Source organism: Globicephala melas, chromosome 9 (assembly GCF_963455315.2).
Source record: "Globicephala melas chromosome 9, mGloMel1.2, whole genome shotgun sequence".
NCBI classification, from domain to species: Eukaryota; Metazoa; Chordata; class Mammalia; order Artiodactyla; family Delphinidae; genus Globicephala; species Globicephala melas.
Genome location: NC_083322.1, coordinates 75,400,108 through 75,422,806, shown reverse-complemented (window position 1 = coordinate 75,422,806; position 22,699 = coordinate 75,400,108). Strand labels below are relative to the sequence as shown.

Below are 22,699 nucleotides of genomic sequence, written 5' to 3'. Positions count from 1 at the left end.
GAGAACTCGGGCCGAAGCCAGGACCTCCCTGCTGGTAAGGCCGGAGGGGTGGAGAGGCTCTGGAAAGTGGGCGCTAGGTTCCAAACACTGCCCGGAGGCTCACCGCCCCCCCCCCCCCACTAATTCCGGGGGCACTGCCCAGGACGGGAGAAGGGTGAAAGGAGCAGAGTGTACACTCGCACCGCTCTCGTTCTTCTGTGGGTGGTCAGTCCGGGCTGCAGGCCTTGCTGGGGGCTAGGGTAGGAGCGAAGTGGCGACAAAAATCCCACCACCAGACGCCGCAAGAGGGATGTTCTGCGGGCAGTTTCCCTCTTTGGGCTATCTGTAGCTGTCTACTAGGCCAGGGGAGGGCGGTAGGACAAAAGAAAATCCGCTCCCTTCCTGGGAGTCAGCCCTGGGTCAGGTGCGGGAGCCGGCGCTGCTGCTGGCTTGGCGTTGTAGCTCCGGATGCCACTAGGCTGGGGAGTCGGATTCTGGGAACGGGATCAGCCGTTAGAGCTAGCGATCCCAGCCGTTAGCTGAGCTCCTGGCAAGGGTCGTCAACACGCCCGGAGCAATCCCGAGTCCCGCATCCCACAATCCCCAGGCCAGCTGCGGCGCTGCTCCCCTGAGTGCGGACTGCCTGCGGCTCACCAGCTGAGAGCGCGGGCCGGGAGTCTTGACAGCTGCCCACGCGCCTGGGCGGGGCTCTAGCAGATTGCTTTAAAGATCTGCGCGGCCAGCCCCGCCCCTCGCGCGCTGCGATTGGCTCCAGCTGGGGCGGCGTTGGCCCGATAGAGGCAGGGAGGGCGGGGCTGCGCGCGTGAGGCCCGTGGCTCTCTGCGGTGCCCGCAGCTGGGGAGCCAGTGGCGGCCGAGCGCGGGTGGTTGGGCCTGCGGGGCCGGCGGGCACGCGCCTGCGCGGCCGCCGAGGTCCCTGGGGGAAGTAGGGGAGCTGCTGACGCCGGCCTGCACGCGCCTCCCGGCGGCTGGCGGCGCGCGCAAGGGCGGGGGTGGTGCGTGCGTGTGTGTGGTGTGTGTGTGTGTGTGTGGAGCTCTGGCGCCGAGCGCCAGCCACTAGTCCCCGGGTGCGAATCCCCCACCGTCCTCCACACCCTCCCTCCGTCCCCCCCTCCTTCCCTTCCACCCTCCCGCGGCCCCACGGCCGCAAGCAGAGCGAGAGCCCGGGGAAGCAGGTGTGGGCAGCGGGCGGGGTCGCACGAGACAAAAGGGGCGCGGGGGTCAGCCCGCCATGGCCTCCCGGAGCCTGGGGGGCCTGGGCGGGAACCGCGGCGGGGGCGGCGGCGGCGGCAGGAAGAGCCTGAGCGCCCGCAACGCCGCGGTGGAGAGGAGGAACCTGATCACGGTGTGCAGGTACGGAGCGGCCCGCCGCTTGGGAGAGAAGAGGGGGGGCCGCCGGCGCCGCGGGCTCAGGGTTGGGGCGAGCGCGAGTCCCTGGGGGTCCCGGAGATAACGGGCTGTAGCCCCGGCCGCTACTGCGCCGGGTGTGTCCGCAGCGCAGAGCGTCCAGAGGGGGGCCGGTCTGGGTACCGCCAAGGCCCCGGACTTTACATCAATTTCAGTGCTGGGAGCAGCTGAGGGTAGGGCTTGGGGCGGGGCTGGGGGAGGATTTGTTTCGAATGTGCAATCTAGTGCCTGAGTAAAAGAGGAGGGCAGGGAAAAAGAGCTCTTTCATTTAGTGCGCGTTAAGCTGTTGGGCAGCTTTTAGTAAAGTAATCTTTACTGTGATTGTTTACTGTATTGCCTCAGAATCGGAGTGCGTTTTGTTTGTGTTTTGGCTTGTTTACATATATATTGTCCTTTCGTGCCACAAATATTAAGTGCCTACTACATGCTAGCTAAGTGTGTGTGTGTGTGTGTATCTCCGTCCGTGTCCTCTCCACTCTAAATTGCAGTGTTAGTGCTGTTTCTGCCGTTGAAAGCAAGAGTGGGACTGTCGAGGATACCTAGTCAGTGATTTATTTCAAGATCTGCCTTTCTTTAGTTGTTTTCTAACTGTAATTGTAGTATTCCCTTACTTTAGAAAATGTAGAAACATAAGAGGCGTAATGACTTTCAGCCAGCCCAGTATTCAGAAATAACTAACTTTTAACATGCTGACATTTTCTTTAAGTCTTGTTTCTGGGTATTAAAAAAAATTGAAGTCCTAAGCATTCATTCCTTAGGAACTTCTTTAAACCATTAAGTTGCTGTAAAATTACGTTGTTCCATCAAATCCCTCTTCATCAGCTGTCGCAAATCTTGTAAGATGAGAGAATGATGAGACCTTTTCCTCCTTTGCAATTTATATCTGTATTTTTTTCTTTTCCTTGTGTAAATAATGTCTAGCATCTTAAGCAGAATATAGGTATTTATACGAGGACTATATTCAATAACTTTCAAATATATATTCAAACTTTCAAAATAACAAGTGATTTTTTTGTTTTTTTACCTTAGACTATTACAGCTGTTTGCCCATCTAGCAGGAAGACCTGCCTTACTGACTTATATGGCACTTGGAGTTATAAACAGTAAAATATTAATATGGAATCTGTTGAATTTACCATTTGTGCTGTCTAGCATGCAACCTTTGGAGGAAGATAGGTTGTATGAAATTTTTTTTACATCTAAGCAAATTTCTAAAAATTAGGTAAATAGAACAGTAAGCAAGGCTGATTTTCTTACCTTTACAGGTATTAAAAAGAATTATTTTTTAAAAAGAAGACGTTTTCAGGCAGACCCCAACATATACACTGATTCTTGGGGTGATGTATTTCATAAAGGCTCCATAAGTGTTAAGCTTCACAGGGCAGCGACCATGTCTGCTTTTTGCTCAGTTTTCTTTTTTCTTTCATTCTTCCTACCATAGCATCTGACACTCAGTAAATATTTATTGTATGAGTAAATCCAGTGGAGGGTAACAGTTTCTGTTTTGGGGAGTTTTGTTTTGTAGTAGTGGCAGCTGAAGTGATTTTGAGTGTTTGCAGCATGGTGTTAATTAACCAAATGTTTCAACCTAAAACTTTAAACACCTGGGCTGACATATATTGCTCTGAATCAGTGTGGCCATCTTTGGAATGGTGGATGTTGAAGATTTGGGGTAAAACACAGTACATGGGAAGAGGTTTTATGCTCCACTCATTTTTTAAGACAGAATAAAAACAGATGAGAAAAAAATATCAGTGGAGGGTACTATTCCTTTTGCATCTCCATTTTTGTCACGGCATCAGAGGCAGTTCAGGAGAAGAAAGGGACTTGTACCTCAACCTTATTTAAGATACATATTAAGTTATGTTTTAAGAAATTTCAGTCACATCACACTGATTTGTGTGGACTGTTGTCTGGGCTAGCTGTATTTTTGTTACGTTTATTTGCCTAATTCTTGTTCTCTACTCTGAAGTGAGTATAAGTGCTGACTTTAGTTACAGTTTACATGTAAATTTAGTATTGTAGCTAAAATAAATTTTAATTTCTGTCTTAGATTTCAACTTGTGTATTTATTTATGTGGATAATACTACAAACACTGTTCTTTACATCCAGATAGTTGATGGTGCATATAAATTATTATCCTTGTGTAGTAATGGGATGTATTTGATAGGCTTTGTCTAAAAGCCTTCTATTTTTTGGAAAAAAGTCACTGTAGGCCATTTGGATGTTTTAAGTATCCCCACCTAAATTCAGCAAAATGAGCAAATCAGTATTTATGCATTTCTGTCGGTTTTCACTTTCAGAGTTAACCAAACCCTGGGTATCTCACCCATGTCCCTTAATGAATTTATTTAAAAATTTTTATGTAGCAGATCAGACGTGATTTGGTATTTAAGTTGGGAAGAAGCTGGTTTAGTGGACATATAATTGAGTTCTAAGTTTACTTTGTCATTAATTGTGTGTCCTTTAATAAGCCCATTTTCTAGTTTTCTCATCTGTAAAATAAACTTGGACTAGATCATTGGTAATCTTCAATGATAGCCCTGAAACTAATAATAGTCTTCAAGCAGAATGAGTTTATATTTGGTTTTGAATTTCTCCAAACATGATCAGGGTAATGGTAGACATATGTTTAATGGTAGCTGGATGAGGCATGTGCATTTTTTTCTGTAAACAAAAACATTTTGAATTGTGCCTTCCGTATTGTGACTCTCTGCTGATATTCTGGAAAAATGGAACAGTATAGAAAGCCAAACCAAACCAAAACAAACTCCCCCCACCCCCTGACTATCATTCTATCATATGTATTAATACTTATAGAGTAATGATTTTCATTACCCCTTAAACAGTTTAGGCATACTGTACTCTCAGTTTAGGTTTACAAGCTTATTATGTAACTACACAATTTTTTCAGTTTAAAAACGCCTTATATAAGAACAATATTATTACAGTTTAAACTTTGGAAGTGAGTTATTTTGTTAGGTGGGATAGTCAGGAATTGAATTTTGGTTCATTGTGATTGTGTATGTAATTATTTCATCAGTTGTATTTTTTCATGAACATTTATATATTATAGACTAAGAACACATAGTACTTCTCTCAGCAAATAAGTACTCCTTTATCATATTTTTCACAGATTGTGGTGGAGAGAAAGTAGGTCAGTTGAGATCTCTAAATGTTCCACGCTCAACTCCAAAATATTCATAGACTGACTTTAGTTCTGTGTACCAACTAGTATTTTCCCTGCATATTCTCTACCATTTAGAAAAATTAAATTGTTAAAGTCCTTCAGGATGTTTTTTAACCTTCATTTTTCATCCATAGAAAATCAGGTACTACTCATTTTTTTCTATCATTTTTAAGCTTCATAGGTTATTGAAAAACGTACATATTCCTTTGATTTTAGTTCTGGTGACAAGGAGAATTAAAATATAAATTCTCTTTCTGTGGGTTAACATCAGTTTATGAAAAATAAATTATTAAGATAAACATTTAAATATACATGGATAAATATTTTAAAATAACATTTGTTAAATGTTCAAACCAGTTCTTTAAGAGAAACTCCCCAGACAAAGTCATAAGTTTCCCGTCTTGTGCATGGAAAGGATTGATGAGAGATTGAAAGAGGTAGTATGATGAGCTAAGCACAGTGGAGACCAGTGATGATTTTCAAAATTAAAGTACTTTTAATAACATGTACATAGTTCTTAGTTTTCTATAGGTCAAGATATTATTTCATAACATGAATGTTAATTTAAATAACAGTAGCACCTCATTTTCTCAGTGTTTTTGGGAAATGAGATGCTCATATTTTTCATGTAACTGATGTTTGAGTTAAAATTCTCCTATCAACTGCAGTGCTTTACTCAGCATTTATTGTGGGGTGCAATCTTCCGTATAACTGAAGCTTATAAATTAAGTGTTCCGATTTAAACTACAATAAAGAATATTTTAAACATTTTGGATGAACTCCTTTTAAAAAAGGATTATGCAGGGACTTCCCTGGTGGCACAGTGGATGAGGCTCCACGCTCCCAGTGCAGGGGGCCTGGGTTTGATCCCTGGTCAGGGAACTAGATCCCACATGCATGTCACAACTGAGAGTTTGCATGCCACAACTAAGGAGCCAGCGAACTGGACCAAAGGAGCCAGCCTACCGCAACTAAGACCTGGAGCAACCAAATAAATAAATAAACATTAAAAAAAAAAGGATTATACATTTCCCTACCTTATTTAAAAAAACTCTACGTAGTATAATATAATCCTTATCAGTGACTTTACTCTGGATCTGTTTCCGTGAATATACCCTGTGTAGTGGTTGCCCTTGGAGACTCTTGAGGCATAGAGCTGTTTGCTACATGGCCTCAGAAGATTGTGTGTTTGGAGTTCTTGGTCTGTTTTTGCATTTACTGTCTCCTCCTACCAAGTTAGCTGTTATTTCTTGCAACTCTGCCTGTTTCTACCAGCTTTTTTCTTTGTGCTTCTCATCCTGACTTGCTCATTATAATTGGTTGTGAACTAGGAAAATAGAGAAGTAATTTTATTTATTTTTTTGTTAAAAAAAAAAAAAGTCACTGAGAGGCCTGAGTTCAGTGAGTGAGCTTTAGCACTCTGAACTTCTTAACATTCTGGTTGCTGAATAATCGGGAAAAAAATGATCTATTCCTGTGTTTAAGCAGGGTGGAGGCTTTGCAAATATGTGAAATATTACTGAGTATTATTGGTGGTATAAACCTCTAAATAACTTTAAATTCAGTGACTTACTTTCCTTGTTACTATTGATATTTGCTTGAGAATGCCCTTTTAAGACTGTTCATACCTTGCCTCTCGTGATTATATTTTTGGCTAAAGCTCTTTTAGTCATGCTTTACATAGTAGAACTTTGGGTTGGGACTTTGAGCAACATTACCTGAACTGTATTGCTTCGGAGCAGATTCAGTATCATTTCTAAAGATTCTTAGAGCCCTAGTAGTAGGTTTTCACAATGGAGGTAGGATGATCATCTTACCAGTCAGAGGTAGGCTTCTCAGCATTCACAGAAGGTCATTATCTCTTCCCCTAGCTTAACTGGGTTCATATTCAACTGACAACAGAGAATAGCTCTCCCCTACATGTTTATTAGAGGGTATTATCTTCACTGCTGACTGATAAATGTCAGAAGTCAGGTGAGAGATATGATATTGAGGGGGGAGATATGTGAAGCTTATCCACTATTATATGCAGTCTTACAGGTTTATAAAATGTATCTCTGGATCAGTCCAGATCATCAGAGAGCAGTTGAGTATGTAGACTGCATTGCTTTGCTCTCTCCTATCCCAGTTGCTTTTGCCCCTCTCGTGCATTGATAAGATTCCATCAGCCTACATTGAGGGTCAGCAGAAGAAGCAATTACAGAGGATCTTCTTGAAATTGTTGTCAAGAACATTGTTTATTATGTCAAAAAGTATCTTCTTTGTGAAGATTTTTATGAGAAGTATCTGTCTTTTTTTAGTGCCAAGAATTGTAGCTTTAGGTAGTTGATTTATTTATATCTACTGGGCATGAATGTGTAACTGACAACTTCTCTTTTTCTCATACAGCTATTAGAAGTCTTAGTGTTAAATCTGTGGCCAACCTCTAAAACACGTGTAGAGCATCATAGTGATGTATCAGTATTTAGTCTCATTTCTAGCTACAATTTTTCTGTATGCATATAAGTCAATTTTTATTGACTTATATGCATACAGAAAAAAAGTACACACAGCATAGGTGTATAATGAATTGTTTTTGCAAAGAGAACACAACATTGTAACCAGCACCTAGGTCAAGGAAAAGAGCATTACCCCGAGGAAATGAAATCACTATGTCAGAAAGGTATCTGCACCCGCATGTTCATTGCAGCATTATTTCCAGTAGTCAAGACATGGAAGCAACCTAAGTGTCCATCGATAGATGAATGCATAAAGAAGATGTGGTACATAGATACACAATGGAATATTACTCAGCCATAAAAAAGACGGAAATCCTGCCATTTGCCACAGCATGGATAGATCTTGAGGGCGGTATGCTAAGTGAAGTAAGTCAGAGAAGGACAAATACTGTATGATCTCACTTATATGTGGAATCTTAAAAAAATCATACTCATAGATACAGAGAACAGATTGGTGGTTGCAAGAGGCAGGGGGGTGGAAGGTTAACAGAAGGGTGAAGGTGGTCAAAAGGCACAAACTTCCAGTTTTAAGATAAATAAGTTATGGGAATGTAATAATAATAATAAAAGAGAGTATTACCCAAATCCCCAGAAACCTCTTCCTTGCCTTCTTTCATACTACTCCTATGAAGGGTAACCATTCTCCTAGCTCTCAACACAGTTGTATAGTTTTGCCTTTTTCTGAATTTGAATGTGTTGGGTCTTTGTCGCTGCACGCGGGTTTTCTCTAGTTGTGTTGAGCGGGGTCTACTGTTTGTTGCCTTGCGCGGGCTTCTCATTGTGGTGGCTTCTCTTGTCGCGGAGCATGGGCTCTAGGTGCTCAGGCTTCAGTAGTTGTGGCTCGCGGGCTCTAGAGAGCAGGCTTAGTAGTTGTGGAGCACGGGCTTAGTTGCTCCGCGGCATGTGGAATCTTCCCCCACCAGGGATCGAACCCCTGTCCCCTGCATTGGCAGGCGGATTCTTAAACACTGTGCGACCGGCGAAGTCCATGTACCTTTTTCTATTTAGCTTATTTTGCTCAACATTATGTGTGTGAGAGTCACCCTTTTTCTTGCACGTAACTGTAATTTGTTAATTTTCATTGCTGTATCTTTTTCCATTGTATGAATATACCGCAGTTTATCCATTCAGCCTAATGGACATTCGAGTTGTTTTCACTTTTTGACTATTACTAATTGAATATTCATGAATATGTATTTTGGTGAATATATGTACATATTTCTGTCAGATATATACTTATGAGTGGAGTTCCTGGGTTATATGGCATGCATATGTTCAGCTTCAGTGGATATAACAGTTTTCCAAAGGCGTGGTACCAGTCTGCATAGTAGTGAGCAGTGTACAGTTGACCCTTGAACAATGCAGGGGTTAGGGGTTCTGACCCTCAGCGCAGTCAAAAATCTGCATATAACTTTACAGTGGGCCCTTTGTATCGGTAGTTCTGCATTCTCAGATTCTACCAACCGGTGATTGTGTAGTGCTGTATTTATTGGAAAAAAATCTGCGTAAAAGTGGACCTGTGCAGTTCAAATCCATGTTGCTCAGTGGTCAACTGTAGAAGAATTCCAGTTGCTCTACATGCTCACCAACCCTTGAAGTTTTGTATTTCCCTGATGTCTATTGAAGTTAAGCACCTTTCCATAAGTCTGTTGTCCATTTGGAGAGTCTCTTCTGTGAAGTGCCAGTTCAAGTCGTTTATCATCTGGAATATCTGACTTTTTGTTTGTCTGATGTGTAACTCTTTGCACGTTCTATGTGGGTCTTTTGCTGGATATATTTAAGGCAAGCATCTTTTCCCATTTGGTGGCTTGATTTTTCATTCTCTTTGCAGTGTATTTTTATGAATAGAAGTTCCTAATTGTAAAGTAGTCCATAACTTTCCTTCATGGGTTGCTTATTGTGACCTGAAATTGGCAGTAATGCAAATATTATTCTATTTTCTTCTAAAAGATTTATTGTTTTGCTTTTTTACATTTATATCAACAATCTACCCATACTTGATTTAAGTATTTACCTTAGGAAAATCAGTTTGACCTGTTCCCATTTATTAAAAAGACCATGCTTTCCCCACTACACTCAAGTGTCACATTTATCGGAAGTCAGGTGACTGTTCTGGACCCCCTCTTGTGTTCCATTAGTCTATTTGTCTGTCCTTGAGCTAATATCATACTGGCGTAATAACTATAACTTTATAATATATCTTGATGTTTGGTAATGTAAGTTCTTCAGCTTTGTTGTTCAATATTGTCTGTTCTTGGGCTTTGCAAACTAGATTTTAGAATCAGCTTGTCAATTTCCATTAAAAAATCTGCTGGATTTTTATTAAGATTGCACTTAATCTATAAATCAGTTTTTGGAATTGTCATTTTTATGAGACTTAAATGCAATCCATGAATATACTATATCCATCCCTTCATATATTTAACTATTCTGAAATTTTTCTCGAAGATGTTTTGTAGTTTTGAACATATACATATTATATCTCTTTTTAGATTTGTCCTTCCATATTTGATATGTCTGTATTATTATAATAGATCGTTTAAAAACTTTTTTGGGCTTCCCTGGTGGCACCGTGCAGGGCACATGGGTTTGATCCCTGGTCCGGGAAGATCCCACATGCCACGGAGCAACTAAGCCCGTGTGCCACAACTACTGAGTCCGCACTCTAGAGCCTGCGTGCCTAGAGCCCTTGCTCTGCAACGAGAGAAGCCACCGCAATGAGAAGCCTGTGCACCCCAACAAAGAGTAGCCTCCGCTTGCCGCAGCTAGAGAAAAGCCCCTGCGCAGCAACGAAGACCCAACGCAGCCAAAAATACATAAATAAATTTATAAAAAAAAAAAAAAAACCTTTTCATTTTCTTTCTTTTTTGCTGATACATAGACATGGAATTTACCTTTTAAAATACTGGTCTTGTAATCTAGCAATTTTACCAGATTTACTTATTAAATCTAATAGATTTTCTGCAGTTTTTTGTTTGTTTATTTGTTTTAGCATTCTGAGTACATTGTCATGTCTTGTGCCTGTTTTATTTCTTCCCTTTTTAAACTTTATGTCTTTTCTTTTTTGTCTTACTGCACTGGCTAGGACCACAGTATTACAGAAAGCATTAATAGTTTTACCTTTAAGGAGGATGTTTGCAGTAGGTTTTTTTTTAGTTCCCTTCTACTTGTAGATTGCTGAGAATTTTTATCATAAGTGGATTCTGAATACTCTGTTAACAAATATTTTTTCTATCAAGATGAACGTATGATTTCTCTCCTTTTTTCTTTTTATGTAGTGAATTACATTGATTGACTTTTTAATGCTAAACTACCCTGGAATAAAAAAACTGGGTTGTGCTGTATTATCTTTTTTACATATATTTACATTCAATGAGTTGATATTTTATTTGGGATTTTTGCATATTTGTTCATGAAAGTGATTGGTCTGTGATTGTTCTTTCTTATAGTTTCCTTGTCTCGGTTTGTCGTTAAAATTATCTGACCTTACAAAACAAGTTGGGAAATGTTCTTTTGTGTTCTGTAGAATAATTTGTGTAAGATTAATATTATTTCTTTCTTAAACTTTTGGAAGAATTCACCAGGGAAGAAATCTGAACCGCAAATTGTCTTTGTGGGAAGTCATTTAGTAACAGATTCAATTTATTTAATAGATACTGAACAATTGAGATTTCCTGTTTCTTCTTTTATCAGTTTCAGCGAGTTCTTCAAGGAATACACCGATTTCATGTATGTTATCAAATTTAAACTTAAAACTTTTCTTAATATCCTCTTAATATCTTTCTATTGTTTAAAAATCTGTAGTCATTTTCCATTTTTCTCTCCTGATATTGGTAATCTCTGTTTTTCCCATGTTTTTTTTTCTTACTCGGAGTATATAAATTTTATTAATATCTTCAGAGAACCAGCCTTTGGCTTTGTTAATTTCCTCTGTTGTATATTTCTTAATTTATTGATTCCTCTTCCTGTCTTTATTTCCTTCCTTCCACTTTTTTTAAAGTTCATTTTCTTTTTCTAATTTGAGATGGGAGTTTAAATCATTGTTTTTCAGCCTTTTTCATCTTTCCGTTCTATACATTCTAAGACTGCACATTCCCTTGTTTGACATTGCTTTGAGATAGCAAACAAGATTTAAAATTTGTATCTTCACTATTAATTAGTTTAAAATGTTTTCTACTTTCTGTTGGGATTTCTTTTTTGACTCATGGGTTATTTTAAAAGATGTTTAATTTTCAGACAGCTGAGGATTTTCTATTTTTAGTTATTGAATTCTAACTTAATTCCACTGTGCAGAGAATATTCTAAAAGATTTTAAAGTTTTGAATTTTTATTTATGCTTTTATGATGCAACATATGGTTAATTTTGATAAATATTTTATATGCATTTGAAAAGAATATAAACAGCCCTCTGTATCCACTGGTTCCACATCCGCCTATATGGAGGTCCAACTTTAAGGGACTTGAGCATCTGTGGATTTTGGTATCCTCGGGGTCCTGGAACCAATTCCCCACAGTTATCAAGGGACGACTGTATGCTGTCATTGTTGATTGCATGTATGCCAATTAGGTCTAGTATGTTAATTGTGTTTATATCTTCTGTATCCTTACTAGTTGTTTGTGTGCTTAGCCTGATATTAAGAGAGATGTGTTAAAGTCTATCTCTGTGAGTGTAGATTTGTCTTTTTCTCCTCTTAGTTCTGTCATATTTTTAAAAATTTATTTTCTTTATTATTGTTATTATTTTTCTTTGGCTGTGTTGGGTCTTCGTTGTGGCATGCGGGTTTCTCTCTAGTTGCGGCATACGGTTTTTCACTCTTTAGTTGTGGCGCATGGGCTCCAGGGTGCATGGGCTCTGTAATTTGTGGCATGTGGGCTCTCTCGTTGAGGTACACGAGCTCAGTAGTTGTGGTACGTGGGCTTAGTTGCCCCGCGGCATGTGGGATCTTAGTTCCCCACCAGGGATGGAACCTGGGTCCCCTGCCTTGGAAGGTGGATTCTTTGCCAGTGGACCACCAGGGAAGTCCCTGTCATTTTTTTTGTTGTTGTTGTAAGTATTTTGTTGCTCGATTACTAGGTGGGTGCAGATTTAGAATTGTGATCTCTTCCTAGTGATTTCATTCCTTTGTTACCATGAAATGTCCTTCTTTATCTCTAATACTGTTCCTACCTTAAAGTCTATTTTTTCCCTGCTATTAACGTAGTTAAAACAGCTTTCTTGTTGTTAGCATTTGTATGATGTACTTTTTCCATTCTTTTTTTCCCCTTAATATTTATTTATTTATATAGGCTGTGCCAGGTCTGCGTTGCAGCATGTTTAGTTGCAGTATGTGGGATCTTTTAGTTGTGGCATGTGGACTTCTTAGGTTGCAGCATGCATTCAGGATCTAGTTCCCAACCAGGGATTCAACCTGGGCCCCCTGCATTGGGAGCGTGGAGTCTTACCCACCGGACCACCAGGGAAGTCTCTACTTTTTCCATTCCTAAATTTCAGTATTTCTGGGTCCTTAAATGTAAAGTGTCTCTTGTAGGCAGGGTAGAATTGAATTTTGAATTTTATCTACTGTTTTATTTAGAGTATTTAGTCCATCTCTAATGTTATTACATTTGGGTTTATGGCTACCATTTTACTATTTATGTTCACTTTTTCTCTCTTCTTGTTTTGTTATATATCAGTATTTTTTATTATTTCATTTATTCCACATAGAGTTTTTCTCTCTATGAACTTGTTGGTCATATATTCTTTTCTGTTTTCTATACAGTGGACCCTTGAACAATGTGGGGGTTGCGATGCTGATCCTCCACAAGTCAAAAGTCCACGTGTAACTTTGCAGTCAGACCTCCATACTTGTGATTCTGCAGCCACAGATTCACCCAACCGTGGATCATATACTACTGTAGTATGTATTTATGGGAAATAAATGGTCCATGTATAAGTGGACCTCTGCAGTTCAAACCTGTGTTGTTCAAGGGTCAACTATTCATATATTTGGTTTCTATGCTTTGGGCAGTTACCCTTGATTTATTACATATAATGCAAATTTAAATTTTATTGCCTCTCCAGTAGTGTTAGAACCATTTATCCCCGCTCATCCTAAAACATACTTTTAAATAAATATGGCTCTCATTATGCTGTAATCTAATTATCTTTTTGTCTCCTATTAGATTGTGCATTTCTCAAGTCCAGGAATCATAGTTTATTCAGCATCTGTTTTATTCCCAGCATCTAGTATGTAGTGGGCATGTTTATCAAATGAGGTAATTCTCCCTAACTAGTGAAGAATAATAGCAGTGGACATTTCCAAAATAAGGTTGAAGGTGAATTAAAGAACCATCCTCATTTATTTTTAAACAGTCACCCTAGGGACTAATCTCTAATGATAGTAGAGTTTTAAACATCTAATAGCTTTAGACTCACAGATATAGAGAACAAACTAGTGCAGTGGGGAGAGAGAAGGGAGGAGGAGGGGCAGTATAAGGGCAGGGGATTAAGAGGTATAAACTATTAGGTATAAAATAATCTATAAGGATATATTGTACAACACGGGGGAGATAGCAAATATTTTATAATAACTATAAATAGAATATAACCTTTAAAAACTGAAAACAAATAAAAAGCTTTCAAATTTAAAAAAATCTAATAACTTCAGTAGTAGAATTGTCTATCTAGTTACTGGATAACTTACCTATGTTAAAATATATTACTTGAATATTTTCACTTGTCATTGAGTAAAGAAGAATTGGGTTCCAAAGGGATATGTGATCCAAGTGTACAGTGAAAGTATTCTTTATTAAAATGATTTTAATTGGGAGTTATTTCATATAAGAAGTCAAATGAGATATTTTAAGATGAGAAATTTTCTTGGTTTGAATACTTTGTAATTTTAAATAAATTTTTTAAAATTGTCCTTTTTTTTGAAGATAGTGCTTCAATGTTATTTTTCATGTTGTGCAATCTTGCTCTCATCAGTCTGCTTATACAGCAGGACAAGATGTTAATAATATACTATCTCAGCCTTAAGGTACCTAGATTAACAATTCTATTTTGAAAGAAATTTTGACAGTAGAGGTGGGGAAAATATTTTAAAATATACTTCTCTCCCTTTTTTTGATTTTTACATTGAGCAAAAGTTAAAAAAATGGTAAACACTGCCAAAATAGACTTTTGAGTTTCACAGTATATATTCCAGATGGTTGGAACTTTTTTATTCTGTGTTTCAATAAAACTTTATTTACAGAAACAGGCAACTGGTTGGTTTTGGCCTGTGGACAATCGTCTACAGACTGCTGCTAAATGGATCTATGAAAAGTATTTTTTTCTCCTTACCAAGGAATTTAAAGTATAGAAAAAAATAAAGGGGAAAATACACATGATGGTTGGGAGTTCTTAACTTGCATAAAACTTGAAAAAAGAAGGCAAATTGCTGATTCAAAAAGATTTGGGGGGGGTTCTTTTTTTTTAAATTTAATTTAATTTTATACAGCAGGTTCTTATTAGTTATCCATTTTATACATATCAGTGTATACATGTCAATCCCAATCTCCCAATTCATCCCACCACCACCCCCACCGCCACTTTCCCCCCTTGGTGTCCATACATTTGTTCTCTACGTCTGTGTCTCAATTTCTGCCCTGCAAACCGGTTCATCTGTACCATTTTTCTAGGTTCCACATATATGCGTTAATACACGATATTTGTTTTTCTCTTTCTGACTTACTTCACTCTGTATGACAGTCTCTAGATCCATCCACAACTCTACAAATGACCCAATTTCGTTCCTTTTTATGGCTGAGTAATATTCCATTGTATATGTGTACCACGTCTTCTTTATCCATTCGTCTGTCGATGGGCACTTAGGTTGCTTCTATGACCTGGCTATTGTAAATAGTGCTGCAATGAACATTGGGGTGCATGTGTCTTTTTGAATTATGGTTTTCTCTGGGTATATGCCCAGTAGTGGGATTGCAGGGTCGTACTTCTATTTTTAGTTTTTTAAGGAACCTCCATACTGTTCTCCATAGTGGCTGTATCAATTTACATTCCCACCAATAGTGCAAGAGGGTTCTCTTTTCTCAACACCCTCTCCAGCATTTGTTGTTTGTAGATTTTCTGATGATGCCCATTCTGACTGGTGTGAGGTGATACCTCATTGTAGTTTTGATTTGCATTTCTCTAATAATTAGTGATGGTGAGCAGCTTTTCATGTGCTTCCTGGCCATCTGTATGTCTTCTTTGGAGAAATGTCTATTTAGGTCTTCTGCCCATTTTTTTGATTGGGTTGTTTGGTTTTTTTAATATTGAGCTGCATGAGCTGTTTATATATTTTGGAGATTAATCCTTTGTCCGTTGATTTGTTTGCACATATTTTCTCCCATTCTGAGGGTTGTCTTTTCACCTTGTTTGTAGTTTGCTTTGCAAAAGCTTTGAAGTTTCATTAGGTTCCATTTGTTTATTTTTGTGTTTATTTCCATTACTCTAGGAGGTGAATCAAAAAAGATCTTGCTGTGATTTATATCATAGAGTGTTCTGCCATGTTTTCCTGTAAGCGTTTTATAGTGTCCGGTCTTACATTTAGGTCTCTAATCTATTTTGAGTTTATTTTTGTGTATGGTATTAGGGAGTGTTCTAATTTCATTCTTTTACATGTAGCTGTCCAGTTTTCCCAGCACCACTTATTGAAGAGGCTGTCTTTTCTCCATTGTATATCCTTGCCTCCTTTGTCATAGATTAGTTGACCCTAGGTGCGTGGGCTTTCTATGCTGTTCCATTGATCTATATTTCTCTTTTTGTGTCAGTACCATATTGTCTTGATTACTGTAGCTTTGTAGTATAGTCTGAAGTCAGGGATTCTGATTCCTCCAGCTCTGTTTTTTTCCCTCAAGACTGCTTTGGCTATTGGGGTCTTTTATGTCTCCATACAAATTTTAAGATTTTTTGTTCTAGTTCTGTAAAAAATGCCATTGGTAATATGATAGGGATTGTATTGAATCTGTAGATTGCTTTGGGTAGTATAGTCATTTTCACAATATTGATTCTTCCAATCCAAGAACATGGTATATCTCTCCATCTGTTTGTGTCATCTTTAATTTCTTTCATCAGTGTCTTACAGTTTTCTGCATACAGGTCTTTTGTCTCCCTAGGTAGGTTTATTCCTAGGTATTTTATTCTTTTTGTTGCAGTGGTAAATGGGAGTGTTTCCATAAGTTCTCTTTCAGATTTTTCATCATTAATGTATAGGAATGCAAGAGATTTCTGTGCATTAATTTTGTATCCTGAAACTTTACCAAATTCATTGATTAGCTCTAGTAGTTTTCTGGTGGCATCTTTAGGATTCTCTGTGTGTAGTATCATGTCATCTGCAAACAGTGACAGTTTTACTTCTTCTTTTCCGATTTGGATTCCTTTTATTTCTTTTTCTTCTGATTGCCGTGGCTAGGACTTCCAAAACTGTGTTGAATAATAGTGACGAGAGTGGGCAACCTTGTCTTGTTCCTGATCTTAGAGGAAATGCTTTCAGTTTTTCACCATTGAGAATGATGTTTGCTGTGGGTTTGTCTTATATGGCCTTTATTATGTTGAGGTAGGTTCCCTCTATGCCCACTTTCTGGAGAGTTTTTATCATAAATGGGTGATGAATTTTGTCAAAAGCTTTCTCTGCATCTATTGAGATGATCATATGGTTTTTCTCCTTCAGTTTGTTAATATGGTGTCTCACGTTGATTGATTTGCGTATATTGAATCCTTGCATCCCTGGGATAAATCCCAGTTGATCATGGTGTATCATCCTTTTAATGTGTTGTTGGATTCTGTTTGCTAGTATTTTGTTGAGGAATTTTACATCTATATTCATCAGTGATATTGGTCTGTAATTTTCTTTTTTTGTAGTATCTTTGCCTGGTTTTGGTATCAGGGTTGATGGTGGGCTCATAGAATGAGTTTGGGAGTTTTCCTTCATCTGCAATTTTTTGGAAGAGTTTGAGAAGGATGGGTGTTAGCTCTTCTCTAAATGTTTGATAGAATTCACCTGTGAAGCAGTCTGGTCCTGGACTTTCGTTTGTTGGAAGATTTTTAATCACAGTTTCAATTTCATTACTTGTGATTGGTCATATTTTCTGTTTCTTCCTGGTTCAGTCTTGGTAGGTTATACCTTTCTAAGAATCTGTCCATTTCTTCCAGGTTGACCATTTTATTGGCATAGAGTTGCTTGTAGTAGTCTCTTAGGATGCTTTGTATTTGTCTGGTGTCTGTTGTAACTTCTCCTTTTTCATTTCTAATTTTATTGATTTGAGTCCTCTCCCTCTTTTTCTTGATGAGTCTGGCTAATGGTTTATAAAGTTTGTTTATCTTATGAAAGAACCAGCTTTTAGTTTTATTGATCTTTGCTGTTGTTTTCTTTGTTTCTATTTCATTTATTTCTGCTCTGATCGGTTTCGTTTGTTCTTCTTTCTCTAGTTCCTTTAGGTGTAAGGTTACATTGTTTATTTGAGACTTCTTGTTTCTTGAGGTAGGCTTGTATTGCTCTAAACTTCCCTCTTAGAACTGCTTTTGCTGCATCCCTTAGGTTTTGGATCATTGTGTTTTCGTTGTAATTTGTCTCTAGGTATGTTTTTTTTTTTAATTAATTTATTTATATTTATTTTTGGCTGTGTTGGGTCTTCGTTTCTGTGCAAGGGCTTTCTCCAGTTGCAGCAAGCGGTGGCCACTCTTCATTGTGGTGCGTGGGCCTCTCACTGTCATGGCCTCTCCCATTGCGGAGCACAGGGTCCAGATGCACTGGCTCAGTAATTGTGGCTCATGGGCTTAGTTGCTCCGCGGCATGTGGGATCTTCCCAGACCAGGGCTCGAACCCGTGTCCCCTGCATTGGCAGGCAGATCCTCAACCACTGCGCCACCAGGGAAGCCCTCTAGGTATATTTTGATTTCTTCAGTGATCTCTTGGTGATTTAGTAACGTACTGTTTAGCCTCCATGTGTTTGTGGTTTTTTTACGTTTTTTTCCCGTAATTGATTTCTAATCTCATACCATGGTGGTCAGAAAAGATGCTTGATATGATTTCAGTTTTCTTAAGTTTACTGAGGCTTGATTTTTGACCCAAGACGTGATCTATACTGCAGAATGTTCTGTGTGCTCTTGAGAAGAAAGTGTAATCTGCTCTTTTTGGATGGAATGTCCTATAAATATCAATTAAATCTAGCTGGTCTATTGTGTCATTTAAAGCTGTGTTTCCTTATTAATTTTCTGTTTGGATGATCTCTCCATTGGTGTAAGTGAGGTGTTAGAGTCCCCCACTATTATTATTTTACTGTCGGTTTCCTCTTTTATAGCTGTTAGTAGTTGCCTTATGTATTGAGATGCTCCTATGTTGGGTGCATATATAGTTATAATTGTTATATCTTCTTCTTGGATTGATCCCTTTATCATTATGTAGTGTCTTTCCTTGTCTCTTGTAACATTCTTTATTTTAAGGTCTTTTATGTGATATGAGTATTGCTTCTCCAGCTTTCTTTTGATTTCCATTTTCATGGAATATCTTTTTCCATCCCCTCACTTACGGTCTGTAGTGTCCCTAGGTCTGAAGTGGGTCCCTTGTAGACAGCATATATATGGGTCTTGTTTTTGTATCCATTCAGCGACCCTGTGTCTTTTGGTGGAGCATTTAATCCATTCACATTTAAGGTAGTTATCAATATGTATGTTCCTATTACCATTTTCTTAATTGTTATGGGTTTGTTTTTGTAGGTCCTTTTCTTCTCTTGTGTTTCCCACTTAGAGAAGTTCCTTTAGCATTTGTTGTAGAGCTGGTGTGGTGGTGCTGAGTTCTCTTAGCTTTTGCTTGTCTATAAAGCTTTTGATTTCTCCATTGAATCTGAATGAGATCCTTTCCAGGTAGAGTAATCCTGGTTGTAGGTTCTTCTCTTTCATCACTTTAAATATATCATACCACTCCCTTCTGGCTTGTAGAGTTTCTGTTGAGAAATCAGCTGTTAACTCCTATGGGAGTTCCCTTGTATGTTATTTGTCATTTTTCCCTTGTTGCTTTCAATAATTTTTCTTTGTCTTTAATTTTTGCCAATATGATTACTGTGTGTCTCGGCATGTTTTTCCTTGGGTTTATCCTGCCTGGGACTCTCTGCGCTTCCTGGACTTGGGTGGCTCTTTCCTTTCCCATGTTAGGGAAGTTTTCGACTATAATCTCTTCAAATATTTTCTCTGGTCCTTTCTCTCTCTCTTCTCTTTCTGGGACCCCTGTAATGCGAATGTTGTTGCATTTAATGTTGTCCCAGAAGCCTCTTAGGCTGTCTTCATTTCTTTTCATTCTTTTTCTTTATTCTATTCCGTGACAGTGAATTCCACCATTCTGTCTTCCAGGTCACTTATCCGTTCTTTTGCCTCAGTTATTCTGCTATTGATTCCTTCTAGTGTATTTTTCATTTCAGTTATTGTATTGTTCATCTCTGTTTGTTTGTTCTTTAATTCTTCTAGGTGTTCTTTAATTCTTCTAGGTCTTTGTTAAACATTTCTTGCATCTGCTCGATTTTTCCCTCCATTCTTTTTCCAAGGTCCTTGATCATCTTCACTATCATTATTCTGAATTCTTTTTCTAGAAGGTTGCCTATCTCTGCTTCATTTAGTTGTTTTTCTGGGGTTTTATGTTATTCCTTCATCTGGTACAGAGTCCTCTGCCTTTTCATTTTGTCTATCTTTCTGTGAATGTGGTTTTCCTTCCACAGGCTGCAGAATTGTAGTTCTTCTTGCTTCTGCTGTCTGCCCTTTCGATTTGGGGGGTTTCTGATGTGAAATATAAGAAAAGAAATAAACCTTCTTTCTAATGAACATATACCTGAATACTGTGCTCATTATCATCCATAGTCACTATTTTACATTACATTTGGGGTGGACTGTATCATATCTCCTTGTTGATTATTAACGGTAGGTATTATATTAATGGCAGAGGATCATTACCCCCACACCTTGGTAAAGACTGATAGTGATAATAATATATTATAAGGAATCCTGTAAATTTGGTCTGAAGTAGTGGAAAGAATTCTCTCTTACAACTTGGATACTTATGTTCTTTTAAAAAATATCACTCTTATGAATGACTGTATACTTTTCTGAACCCCTTTTAGTTTAGGTTTTTTTGGCTGTTTTGGGTCTTTGTTGCTGCGCGCAGGCTTTCTCTGTGGCGAGCGGGGGCTATTCTTTGTTGCGATGCGTGGGCTTCTCATTGCGGTGGCTTCTCGTTACAGAGCACGGGCTCTAGGCACGTGGGCTTCAGTAGTTGTGTCATGCAGGGTCAGTAGTTGTGGCTCGCAGGCTCTAGAACGCAGGCTCAGTAGTTGTGGCTCACTGGCTTAGTTGTTCCACGGCATATGGGATCTTCCCAAACCAGGGCTCGAACCTGTGTCCCCTGCATTGGCAGGTGGATTCTTAACCACTGTGCCACCAGGGGAGTGCCCCCCCTTTAGTTTTGAAATGTGATGATGCTGTATGCTTTTATGTACTTTACTTATCTTAAGGTATAATTCCATGTAAAGGGATATAACAATATAGATAAGAAAATCTGGTTTTTGTGAAATGATTTTTTTCCTGAAGCATGTTTGATAAATGGTTAAGATTACATAAGCTTGTTGTAAAGAGATGGGAATACATTTCTTTCCTACTCGATTGCTCTGTGTATATGGGACTATATCTGTGTATATTACTAATGCAGGGCCTAAGTATTAAAGGTGAATCTTCATTCTTTAAATAGTTTCTTTCCAGTAAAGAGTGTACATATTTAACACAGTAAGTTATTTTGGCCTGCAAGAAATTCTTTTTTTATTATTGAAGTGTAGTTGATTTACAATATTGTGTTAGTTTCAGGTGTGCAGCACAGTGATTCAGATATATATATATTTAGATATATATATGTGTATATGTATCTATATATAGATATATACGTATTACTTTTCAGATTGTTTTCCCTTATAGGTATTACAAAATATTGAGTATAGTTCCCTGTTCCCTGTGCTATACAGTAGGTCCTTGTTGGTTATCTATTTTATATATAGTAGTGTGTATATGTTAATCCCAAACTCCTGATTTATCCCTCTGCCCACCCCCTGTTCCTCTTTGGTAACTGTAAGTTTGTTTTCTATGTCTGTGAGTCTCTTTCTGTTTTGTAAATAAGTTCATTTGTATGATTTTTTAAAAATTTCATATATAAACAATATCATATGATATTTATCTTTCTGTGTCTGGCTTACTTCACTTAGTATGATAATCTCTAAGTCCATCTGTGTTGCTACAAATGGCATTATTTCATTCTTTTTTATGGCTGAGTATATTCCATTGTATATACATACTACAACTTCTTTATCCATCCATCGATGGACATTTTGGTTTACTTCCATGTCTTGACTGTTGTAAATAGTCAAGTTAATAGTGCTGCTATGAACATTGGAGTGCATGTATCTTTTTGAATTATGGTTTTCTGAGGATATATGCACAGGAATGGGATTGCAGGATCATGTGGTAGCTCTATTTTTAGCTTTTTAAGGAAAAGTAATTTTATTTTTGACTTTATTGTCACATTTTTTGCTTTTAACTATTTGTTGTTACAATTATGTTACAAACTTATGAGCTGTGGAAGGAATTGATATGGGTGTAATGAATATTGTTTTAAACGTAGTTTTGGTAACCATCTCACCTTTCTTGGTATGTTTCCAAAGGGAAAAAGGTAGTTCCTGCTTTAAGTTTGATGGTTTTAGTCACATTTTTTCTTATTTCTAAGCTAACAAAAATTTCCTTTGGACATTGAAGGTGGGAAAGAAAATCTTTTAAGAGAGAGACATTTCAAAAACCACACTTAATTAAAAGACCCTTTCATGTAAATTTTTGACTTTTTAATTCTTATGTAAAAGCTGTTACTTAGACTTGATTTGGTATTTTTAGACATTCATCAAATTGTCATTTCATTATTTTAAAATCAGTCCTTTTTGGGAAATAGATGACTAATATTGTCATCATTATCAGGAAATAGCTCAGCATCTGTGTGGTGTTTTTTGGATGTATTGAAATTCTTTTTACAGGTTTGGTTTTTATAGCATGTCTTAGTTACTGTGTTATGGAGGAAAAGCTTCTCACTCTTCTGGCATGATGGAACTAGCCACATGACTAGAGAAGTAGATGTTGAGTGGGAAGACCTGGCTAGCTAGAAGTAAAACATGGACTCTAAGGAACTAATTTGCCTTCTGAAGTTTTGATTTGTGTTGACAGGAGGAGAGTAGGCTATAAATGATAAAAGCAATGCTGGGAAACATTATTTTTCTTCATTATTAACCTTGTTAAAATAGAAATTATTTAAAAAGCTTTCTCACCCTTAAAATAGCTTCATGCTTAGAAATAACAGAAATTGTGTCTAATGATATGCTTTGGGATATTTGCACCTTTGTTTTAGTTTTTAGCCAGATACTGAGTTACAAGTAATATAGTGCTCTGAGGTTCACCATTTTAGGTTTTCATCATGCAGATAGTGTCTTCTAGAGGAGACGATGCACTAATAACATGATAGAAAGGCATGTTTTATTGACTACTGATTGATCTGTACATGGCTCTTGATGC

At 38.2% G+C, this 22,699-nt stretch overlaps 1 protein-coding gene across 4 annotated transcripts in view; it reads left to right on the top strand.

Moving 5' to 3' along the window:
• Nucleotides 1–839: 839 nt before the first annotated feature.
• RUNDC3B (RUN domain containing 3B) overlaps nt 840–22,699 on the top strand; it is a 147,676-nt gene continuing 125,816 nt past the window's right edge. For 2 of the 4 annotated variants that reach the window (XM_030857041.2, XM_030857039.2), the window contains exon 1: nt 840–1,352. In XM_030857041.2, coding sequence (XP_030712901.1) covers nt 1,231–1,352 — 122 coding nt within the window. In that variant the 5' untranslated portion in view covers nt 840–1,230. The remainder of the gene's footprint in view (nt 1,353–22,699) is intronic. The other 2 variants (XM_030857042.2, XM_030857040.2) reach the window with 1 other exon arrangement.